At 34.1% G+C, this 12,129-nt stretch overlaps 1 protein-coding gene across 4 annotated transcripts in view; it reads right to left on the bottom strand.

The window, feature by feature from the left end:
- LOC105491117 (sarcoglycan zeta) overlaps positions 1-12,129 on the bottom strand; it is a 1,216,031-nt gene that overhangs the window by 146,545 nt on the left and 1,057,357 nt on the right. For all 4 annotated transcript variants that reach the window (XM_011757273.2, XM_011757274.3, XM_071068612.1 and 1 more), the window contains one exon: positions 2,969-3,056. In XM_011757273.2, coding sequence (XP_011755575.1) covers positions 2,969-3,056 — 88 coding nt within the window. The remainder of the gene's footprint in view (positions 1-2,968; positions 3,057-12,129) is intronic.

The raw sequence follows: 12,129 nt of genomic DNA, 5'->3' as shown, positions 1-12,129 counted from the left end.
TCAGTTTGTGTGGTAATTTTTTTAATATTGCAAAAATAGTATCATGACTATACTATAATTGAGGCCATACACATAAAAACTGAAAGAATAAGAAAAGAAATAGACAAAGAGGGTTAGAACAGCTACTTTATGTATACACAATTAAACTTAGAGTCTTTAGAAATAAATTTTAATTTCTACATTGCCTCATTCAAGTATGTCTTCAAACTCTACATAAAGGTAAATTTATTCTTACATAATGGAAGAGTTTCTGAACACGGGATACACTTTCTGTGTTGTGTTTTGTAACATATCTCTCAACAGTATCATAATTCAGCCTTATCTAATATCACACAGATACCCAGAATAGAAAAACATCATGAGATTTCTCCCATATCACTGTATTTGTAACATAAGTGATACCAATAATTACACTCACTAGCATGACAATAATAGATTCAATATACAATTGCCTACCATTTGTAGACACTGACATCACCATAATGCTTATAACAGCATTCAAAATGTGTCATTATCCCCATTTTAGACATGAGAAAACTGAGGGTCCAAAAGATTAACTATTCTGCTGGTACCCAACAAACTACTAAGTAGCTCCTTGTGCCTTTGTTTCAAATATGAATACATTATCTCCTTTCACACAGCCCTAGTCTTCTTTTGTACTATGTTCATTAAAATATGCAAACCAGTAAAAATACATAAGTCATCAAAAATACACTCAAAGGACCAGGATGTTAAATAGTCTTTAAGTTAAATCCTCATTGGAATAAATGTATTTCTGTGCCCAATAAGCTGTTGTGTCATTAACTTAATAATTTGCTGCATTTAAAACTCAGCTTAACATTTTTTTCTTTCCCCCTCCTCCTCTTGCTATTTTTCTCTCATTTGGCAAATATCAATATAACATTACAATCAGTTTGGAAGGGTAACTGAAAATCCTAGCACACTATATTCTTTATTTCCTGCAGGAAAGCACGCAGTGAAATGCAAACAGTATTTGTACTTCATATAATCAAATGATTGCTTTGCTCTATAGGCAGGAATTATGTAGCTATTGTGTCTGACAGTGGGCATGGGTATATAATCTTTGTGCAGTTAATTTACCTTTTTTTTTTTGAGACAGAGTCTCACTCTGTTGCCCAGGCTAGAGTGCAGTGGCCTGGTCTCGGCTCACTGCAGCCTCCACCTCCGGGTTCAAGTGATTCTCCTGCCACAGCCTCCCAAGTAGCTGGGACTACAGGCACACACCACCATGCCTGTCTAATTTTTGTATTTTTAGTAGAGATGGGGTTTCACCATGTTGGATGGGATGATCTCGATCTCTTGACCTCGTGATCCACCCGCCTCGGCCTCCCAAAGTGCTGGGATTACAGGCATGAGCCACCACGCCCGACTCTTAATTTACATTTTGACATTTCTACTAAGAACTTTTTATATCAAAGACTGAATGCAAAAGAAGTTCCATCTGGCTGAAGAGTTCTCAACTTTAAGAAAATTAGGATATGGAAAATCTACCAAGGTTAGGCCTGTTTCCATAGGCCTATAGTTTCTGCAGTTCCAACATAACAGGAGTGAATGAGCACGAATATTTAAGTGGACGGTTTTTGCTTCTGAATTAGTTCTATATCCATACACGTATTTCTTTTATTTAATCTTGAATCCATTTGCTAATAGCACCCCTCTATAACTGTTATATTTCTAATTATCACAAAACATTATCCAGTTGTAGCAATTAATAGATATGTAATGACAAACTTTTGTGATGTAAAGCGAAACAATTTTTACAAATAAAATTATATTTTTAGAAAATTCATATATGCTAAAATGTTTCCCTTTTGGTTTCATCAAAACAAATATTAAAAAACATATACCTACAAATTAAGTACACAGAATCCAAATTCATGTTTTTAAAGCTCATATTTCAAATGTATTATTTTTGCATAATTTAAGTAGAAATATTGGAAACATACATTTGCATTTAAAGATGATTAATTTCTCATTAAAATAACAACACCTCAGTCCTCAAAGCTGTAATTTACTTTCCTCTTTCTCTCTTTCTCATTCTCTATCTCTTTATATATATATGTATGTATAGATAAAGAGATAGGTCATGTTTATATTAAGCAATTTATCCACAGAACCAATACAGTGTTATAAAAATAATTCAGAATCTACATGCATATCAAAACTTTACATTACAAATTACTTATTTGCCTTCTTATAAAAACTGAGTCAAGTAATCACATCTTGTATTTTGATATAAATTTCTAAGTTAAAATATTTATTTGACATGAGAAAAAAGTAACACTTCACCATTAATTTAAGTTAATAACACATAAAGCCCATAAATCTTAAAATACAGATAATTTCAACATCAAATGTAGAAGTAATTGATAAATGTGAATATTTATTATACTCAACTCATGTAATTTCTAATTTATATGAGCAGATACAATTTATTAGAAAATATTTCCCCTAGAAAAGAGACATAGACCTAAAAATGTTATATCATCTCACGTTTCCGTAAGTTTATTTATTATAATTTAACATATGCTATGAAAATATTTCTTAGAAAAATGGTACATTTCATAATTCAAGAGTAATGATCAGCAAAATAAATGTAATTCAATCTCATAATAATATATTGACAAGAGTAATAACTACTAAATAGAGGAAACATGAGTAGCTTATGACATGTCAAATCATGTACAAGAAAACTGGGCTGTAATGGGATGTTGAGTTATATATCAGAGAAATAACATACTGCTACTTTTCTCAATTAAAACAAGCACAGTAGGCCAGAATGGTCTCAATCGCTTGACCTCGTGATCCGCCCGCCTTGGCCTCCCAAAGTGCCCTCCAGCCTGGTGACAGAGTGAGACTCTGTCTCAAAACAACAACAACAACAAAACAAAAAACAACAACAAAAACACCAAGCATAGTAGGGGCAATCTTTACCCAAAACACTCACCTATGGTCAGCTGTCCAGTTAACTGCCCCATGTGATTTCTTGCATTCACTGTTACATTCCTGTCAGACTGTAAGACCAGTGGACTATCCTGGGAAACATGTATAAAATAAATAAATCAAATAGAAAACAGAAATATAGTCAAATTTACATAAAATTATACTGCATTTGTTTACATATTCTCAAAAATTTAATTTGTTTGCTTTATATTAGACAGTTAATTTAATGTCCCAATCATTGGTGGACAGTGTAAAAAACTGAGAGTCTCATAATAATTACTTGACAGCATATTTCATTTTCGTAAGTGGTACTATCAGAGGCAAGCATTTCCAAGTCTACTGATTGTTGTACATCAAGGTGTAGTAACCCTTTTCCTCTTTCTCTCCCAGTGTCCTCTATGCCTGCCTGTGCAGATATTCCAGATGCCATCCCAAAGGCAAAAGTCCCTTTTTAAGCTTAAGTTGCAACTTTCAGATCTCAGCTTAAACGCCACCTTCTCAAAATTGGCTCGTCTAATCAGCGTAACTACTGAGTCTTTCAATCCTCAAACTCCCACTCTCCATTTAGTTTGTTTAAAGCACTTATCACAAAGCAATTTAACTGTATGTGTCTATTTGGGACTTTTTTTTTTACTTAATTTTGTCACAAAAGGAAAGATCCAGGAGAAGGAACCATGACAGCCATGTCTATGCAGTTATGTGACTATTACTCAGCATGTTGCTGAAGGAAGGAATTTTTATCTACTCAGTAGATAAAAAATGTTCAGAGTAAAATTGATATTATAGTACCATATTATTCAATCTCATGGAAATGCTCTGTAAATCATACAAGGATTTCGCAAGGAAGTATATAGAATATAAGATTTTTGTAAGTTCTGCTTTAGGACATATACCTCTGGTTACATGTTGACTTTTATCAGTAATTTAGCATTTAACAGTAAAAACAGTTTATTGAAGGACAACAACACTGCCTTAACAGCTCACATACTAGGCTTTTGTCATACCTCCCTCAGACAAGTAACATTCAAATCCCTACATTCTCATTTTACTGATCTAAAACCTAAGTTGGGTGATTGTTTACAAATCTGTATTAATTTATTCAATAAATATTCATTGCATACTATGTACAATATAATGTTCTAGAGGTGGGGACATTTTGGTGATCAAAATATAGAAAAATACTTGCTCCCTTAGTGCTTGCATTGTGGATGTTGAAATACTGCGAAAGTCTCCATCAATATCATCCTCATCATCTAGGCAGTATGTCATGTCTATGTCAATGTCAATTATCAAGCGCTTTCATATGTAAGCTATATTAAAACTCTCAATATTAGGATTTGGAATTTGTGATTTTATATACATATGGTTTATTTCTGCAGTTTTAAAAGAAAAAAGTCTAGTTTTCTTTTCCATAGGTGTAACTATGCTGCAGACATTTATCTCCTAAGAAATCTAAAATATTTCAAATTAATTACATCATCCTAATCAAGTGATACATCCAAATCCTGTTTAAGAAGAGTTCATGGACTAAAGACGGTTTGCAAACAGCTCTCTTATACCCAAGAAGAATACTGCTGTCTCTTGATAATGACATAAAGATGATGGTTCATACGTGAACACACACACACACACACACACACACACAAAATTCTATTCAATCTTGGCAAAATTCAACCTAAGTATGTTAAAAAGGAGCTTTGAATTAAATACAATTGAATATTTGAATGTAAGAAACAGGAGAAGTCTATGAAACATCTTGCAGTTCAAACAACTGTGAAAAAACTCTAGGTCAAAATTATGTTCACTTTCTCTCAATATTTGTATGATATAGCATATATGAGTTTGGTTTAGAGTTTTAAAATATACGACACTATATGTTTTTGAGTTACTAGATATATTAAACATAAGTTTCTGTGAACAATAGAGTAAAACAGCATACGCATTTGTATATATAATTTATAGACTATGTAAGTATAAGGATTATTGCTTTATTAAACATGTTAAGATGGAAAAAATAGGTTGAGAAGGCAATGGATAGTTTACTTAATTTAAAAGAGAAATAGACTTGGTAGAATTGAAAGTTTAGGCTGGGCACGGTAGCTCACACCTGCAATCTCAGCACTTTGGGAGGCTGAGGCGGGAGATTCACCTGAGGCCAGGAGTTTGAGACCAGCCTGGCCAACATGGCAAAACTCCATCTCTACTAAAAATACAAAAAATTAGCTGGGCACGGTGGTGGGCGCCTGTAATGCCAGCTACTCGGCAGGCTGAGCAGGAGAACTGCTTGAAGCTGGGAGTTAGAGGATGCAGTGAGCCCATACTGCACCCACTTCACTCCAGACTGGGTGACAGACTGAAAGTCTTTCTCAAAAAAAAAAAAAAAAAAAAAAAAAGGAAAGTTTAAAAGTTTAATCATTCCACATCTTTGTCTGCAACATAACAATCTCCTTTTACTCTAACCACAGAGATCTTATTGAAGCTCTGCCTCTAGCACTCTTCCCTTCTTGTCATATAATTCTCCTAATTCTTTTTGTCAGAATTAAATTTTTATATCTAGATTAAAATTTCACTGTGATAGCACCCATAAGCTTTTTACTTAGTAGAACCATAAACATACAGCTCTCAGAGGTAGTGAGTTATTCTCTATGCTGTGTTCCTATGAACATCAATATATTATTATGCTATACTTATTTATTATAATGTGATCAAGTGAGCTGAACCAAAACCAAGTATTCATGTTTGATAAATGAGATTTGATGCCTATAAGATCATCATTTCCATCCACAAATCACATAATCATTTCTGTATTTTATATCAGTACCATGCCATCTTTGTGGATTAGACCCATTGCTCATGCATTTGAGGTTTAACACATGACTTTTTGCACACTATCCACTCAGTACTAATTAAAACAAACATGCAATAAAAATACGCATAATGATGAAAAATCTTTCAGTCATTTAAGCGGAGATACAATCCTAAGCAATTCACAAATCTGATCTCAAATATATGTTTAGGTGAGAATCAGCACCAACATATCACCTCTTAACAAAAATAAAGAAAGACACTTAAGAAATGTTTTCCCTAAATAAAGAATTGATTACTCCTTAAGTTTTACGTCTTCTTTCTTGTGTTTGTTTCTCCAAAGGTCTCTATATGAGAAAATGAGAAAATAACTGATACTAATATTTTACTCCCTTCCACTGTCTGGCTTATATCCTTTATATTATACTCCTGTGTTCCAAAATTTTGAAAGCTAATATGTGGTTTAAGTTATTTAAATAGACATAGTAGTACTCTCTAACAGTTTATTCTTGCTGAGAACATAAAGGAGAGAAATCTATTCTGGTGATATTTTTTCATGGAGTAGGAATCAGACATTTAAGTTTTATAAAAGTAAGAATGTAGTTAATATAGAGCATGATATACTAGTATAAAAATATAATATTTATATATAGCATGATATGCTAGTATAAATATATAAATATATAGTATATAGTATATATAATATATAGCATCTATATAAAATAATATGTATAACATATAGCATGATATACTAGCATAAATACCTTTTTTTTGGAAAAAGAAAATCTTCATCTTCGAATGTAATTATTTTTCCTCCAAGCCAATAAATCCCCCATAACAGAAATAAGGTATCTCCTGGTTTTCTGGAGCTGACCTGGACTTGGCTCTAGCTCTAGAGGACACGTCCGCCTTCTTATGTCACTCTTTAGACAAAGCAGATAGGTGATCCAGTGAGAAAGGCAGTGAGACTGTTAAGTGGGCCTGAGAGGTTCTGCTTACAATTCTATTACACAACGTATTCTTCATGCCGAGGGCATGGCTGCAATTTTCTAATGGTTAGAGAAAAATAATGAAATGTGTTCTTCTCGTTTTAATATTTTTTGTGACAGGCTGTGCATGTGACCAATGGAAAAATGATTTTTTTCTTTTTATTTCTATTGCCTTCACTTTATTTATAACAAATATTTACTGAGTGCCTATAATACATTCCGCTCTCTGCTAACCACTGCGTACAAAAGAGAAAGAAAGGAGACAGACTTCTTTTCTGGAGTTCATAGTCTGGCAGCCAGACAGACAATAAACTAGATAATTAACAAACATAAAAACAGAGACTATTAATCGTAACAGGCTGGTGTGAGAGAGATTTCCCTAAAAAAGCATTAGTAATATTGTTGAGAAGATATGAGTGTTTTAGGTAAGGATTTAGCTTCAGATACTCATTCTCTCCAGTTTAACTATTACATTAAGTCGTAGTGAAATAGCAGTAGTACAAACAGCAACCAACATTTACTGGCCCTTAATCAATGCCAGACACTGCTCTAACTACTTTATATGTATGAGATCATCTACTTATGAAGGTTACAATAAAACCATCCACGAAGAGTCAAGATAATAACATGATTGTAAGACAGACAGGGGACCCTGACTGTTTGAGTCAAGCCCCGCAGCTGACAAATGCTGACTTGGCAAGTCACTCCACATTTCTGTGTCACAGTTTCTTCATCTGTAAAATAGGGGTCATAGTACATAATTTATGGGCTTGTTATGAGGATTAAATGAGACAACACATGCAAAATGCACAGATCAGAGCCTACCCTCTGTTGACAGCAACATCTGCTTTTATTATTTATTCCTCATTTTAACTACAGTATTTTACTACTAATAATACTGGATACCATCACTCCTGTTTCACAAATAAATAAACTGTAGTACAGAAAGATTAAGTCACTTGCTTCAAATGACAGAGCTAAAAAAGCTAACAAGCCATGTTGGAACTCCGAAATTTTGTTTCAAATATGCCCTGTCAACCACGAGGAAGTACGGTGTTTCTTCGGGCTCATCTAATTCTAGGTTTTCTGAACTGTCAAAGCAATATAAAAAGTAAGAAATTGAATTGAACAAAATAGACTTTAAAATTTCTTTAAGCATTTTGGTCACTAAAAGAAACATCTTATACACACACACACACACACACACACACACACACACACACAGCTTAAGATATGACCTCTACTTTGCTGCTATAATCCAGGTTTTGGTAGCATGACCTTGTTCATTTTGTTTCATTTTGTTTCCTCAGATTCTAAACAAGGACGGTTTGTTATTAACCGTCATCTGCCTACACATTTTAGAAAGTATCGCCTATGCAAATCTCCCTACTTGGTATTCTGAAAGAACATCATTAGTGACCTATTTCATTCAGCGTAGATGATGTGAATTTGGTATGTTGTTATCTAAGTTTATATAGTTTACAAGATAATTTTTCTTCTCAAGGATGGAATTACGGAATTTGCCAACAAATCTACATTATCCTCAGATCCTCTAATGTTCCTAAATATTCAATCAGCTGCTTCAGAAATATTTCTTGAATACATCTTTTCCTGTTTTTCCATGCCTACTTCTATAATAGATTTAAAACCCACATCGCAAAAACCACTTGATTTTTCATATCCAGTGTTATCTAAAAATACTTTAAAAACATATTGGCATACTAGAATGAAAACAAAACAAAACATTGATTGATTCCTCACTCTCAGCTTGAAACGAATTCATGTTCACAACGTGTAAGGCTCTTCACAATGTGACTCAGTTCTACTTTTCTATGTCTACTTCACCTCACTTCCGTCATGTAAGAGTAAGCCAAATTTCCCATTTTTGTCAACTACATACCACTTCTATTTATTTTCACCTTCAGTTTCCCAGGCCAGAAATTCTTATCCATGTCTCTTTATCAGGAAAAATTGTAGATATGTTTCCAGTCCAGGTCAAAGTCCTGTCCTCTGTGAAGCCTTCCTATTCCTCCAGAGTTAAGTCACCTCCCACCCTTCAGTTAAGTCACCTCCCACCCTCAGTCAGTGTTGATGTCTATCATAGTACTCGTTGTAGGCTTTTTGTCTTATTTTGTTTTAAACATTCATGTGATTTGTAACCTCTATTTAGCTGAACTGTCCTGAAAACATAGTACACTGTCAATTCCTTTTGCTCATACGGACTTTTAAAAGTATAGTTTGTGTCACACTTGACACATAATTTATGTTCAATAAATGTATGTTGAGTGAATGAGCTGAAGTGAGCACGTTACAATATCCAGGCTACATGGGTTTATGTGGATTTGTGTTCAGATCACACAAAATTTAGAAAGCTATTACTCCCCTTCTTTCTTCCTTCTTCCTCCTCCTCCTCGTCCTTTTTTCTCCTCCTTCTCTTCCTCCTCCCTCCTCCTTCTCTTCCTTCTTCCTCTTCCTCATTCTTCTTCTTCTTCTTCCCCAGAGCAAGACGGGTAAAAATTCATCTCAGTGAAACAAGCCATATCAAATTATTATTTAATGGTTACTCATCATCCCTGTGCCCAAGGCAGCTATGTCATTCCTTTCCTTAATATTTGACCCACTAAAGCTGCAAAACAAGTGTTTATTTTATTCTTTGACATAAAAAGTAAAAATTATTTTAATACTTGAAATTCATTTCCTTCAGAATGCAAATTATCTAGTTATTGAAATTTTTCTTTTAAAGGAAGAAGTAATATTATGAAAATAAACATATCTAGAGCTGTTAATCTGACTTCCTCAAATTCTGCGTTCACATTTTAACTTGGATGTGAAGTAACGCAGGAGAGATATACTGTCTATTTATCAATCAACTTTACGCATTTCTACTCTAATACTTTCATTGAGAATTTCCAACTTTGGTTTACTCTCTGTTATAAATTATCTACTCATGGAAGCCACTGCTAGGAATCTCTTCTGAGAATCCTCTGCGACTTTTCATTGTCCTTCTGGCTTCTGTCCACCTCTTTAAAGCTATACAGTAATAAGAGTAGTCTCCTTGCTGAAGCCCTCTTTCTCCCAACTGATAATACTGATGAGATTGATGAATATGTATACAGAATGATGCTGCAGGGAGCAGTTTTACACTGACATTCCATTTACAGGGAATCTGGGATATTTTGCCACTTCCTCTATCAGTCAAAATGGTCCAACTCAACCTTTCTCCATGGGTGGGCTTAGGAAATAAATGCTTCTAGAATCATTCTCCTAAAAGGGAATAGTACTATCTCTACCTAATGTAACAAAGATCCAGATAAATACTGCTGCAGCTTTAGTCAGATGGCACAAAATTCCCCCAAACGCTGCTTCTTTTCCTCTCAACCAACATTTTCAGCAACTGTGAGATATCCTGCTCTTAGCACTTCTAGGTTGGGTTGCCACTTTTCCATTTCAGCTGCCTCTCCAGTTGTTCTTGAGGTTAACCTTGCCCTCACACCAGCCCCAGGTTTCCAACCCTATCCACTCTGAGTGCTACTGTCTGTCCAGCCAGTATGTTCACTATGGGAGCATGGGTGAGCTGTACCCCAACTCATGCAGTCAAAGAGACTGTGTGTTGACTAAGTAGAATGTAGACATTGTGTCTTATTTTGGTTAGCAGAAAGAAATGTAGAGCACATGTGAAAATCTACTTTATACAGAAGAGTAGACAATCTGCAGATTTAAAGCAAACGACTAAGGCAAAGCAGTGATTTTCTATCACTGGATGAATGGTTTAGCCAATTCGTATGCCCAAAGAAATCAAATTTTAACGGAATTAATTATTTTAAATCACTTATTTATACGGATCAGGGAAATAATTAAGTTTTCTAGAATGGAACTACCCAGTGGTGAGTTGGTAGATTTTTCAAACCAAACACTGTACAAAGATTTTTTCCCACTTTTCTTTTAATAAAATGTTAGTTCATTTCTGTAGTATTGCACTCTTATGGCTTGGAAAAATACAAGTCATGAGTTATGGAAAAGGCTTGTGAAACTTTTGAAACTATTAGCTACCATAATCTTAATTTAGTAACTACCTATCGTGATGATGGTGATGATGATGCTAATGATGATAATGTGTGTATGTAGAGAGTATCCCAGATGTATATTTGTATATGATACATAGTTCATGTTATATGAGTATCATGAATAATGAAAACTAGAAAGTAAGCAGGGAACTAAGCCTCTATTAAACTGGTTTTCTTTTATCTTGGTGGGAATTGGTAATGTAAAAAGAATAAGAAGCCTCTATATTCTAAAATTTTTAAATGACATCACATTTAAATAAGAAATTCACCTTTCTCAAGTAAGTTGGACATGTTTTCCAATAAAACTCTAACTTGAAGGAGGAAAAAGAAAGCTTAAGAGAAAAAAATGCCTTTAAGATTATTTTCCACAGATATATTTTCATTTATCATAATTAAACATTTGTACTTGCTGAAAAAAAAATCTCTCTTTTTTTCTCCTAAAATCTGCTTGGATTATGAAGGGTTTCAAATATCTGAAAACATTAGGGCCACATATTTACTTGACTGTATGTGGATTTATGCTGTAACTTAATTTCTGTAGAAACAGATGAGAAAAACCAGAGATATAATAATTATGACAAATATGTTCCTATAATTACAAATAATAATGGAATTACAAAATATAAACAATTGGTTATAAACTCAAGTAAGTACAACATGTTTATACTACCTGTGACGGTTAGTTTTGTGTCAATGAGACTGGACATGGGTGTCCAAATATTTGGTGAAACATTATTTTGAGTATGTCTGTGAGAATATTTCTCAATGAGATGAACATTGGAATCAGTAGTCCCATTCAGGCAGATTTTTTTTCCCTCCCCAGGGTAGCTGGACCTAAATAGAACACAAAGGTAGAATAAGAGAGAATTCACTCTCTCTGCCTGACTGTCTTCAAGCTGGGACATGAGTCTTCTGCTGCTTTTGGATTCAGATCAGGACTGGAACTTACACTTTGATTTTCAGGTCTTCATGTTTGGTTGAGCACGATATCATAGGCTTTCCTGGGTCTCCAACTGGCTAACTACAGATCCTGGGGTTTCTCATCCTCCCTAACTGCTTGAGTCAATTCTTTATAATAAATCTCTTTATTTATTGGTCTGTTTCTCTAGAGAACCCAGACTAATACAGCACCCATATTATTTACTAAAGGAACATGGTAAACACATGTATGAATGCTAAGCAACAAGGAGATGACCTTGCAAGTAACAATTACTGTGCTTGTATGAGACACTATCTATGATTTCGTATGCTTTGAAGCATTTTGTTAATTGTGGTTATACCTTAGCTATACCTGATAAGGCAATACC

Source organism: Macaca nemestrina, chromosome 8 (assembly GCF_043159975.1).
Source record: "Macaca nemestrina isolate mMacNem1 chromosome 8, mMacNem.hap1, whole genome shotgun sequence".
Taxonomy (NCBI): Eukaryota; Metazoa; Chordata; class Mammalia; order Primates; family Cercopithecidae; genus Macaca; species Macaca nemestrina.
This window is presented reverse-complemented; position numbering and strand designations above follow the sequence as displayed.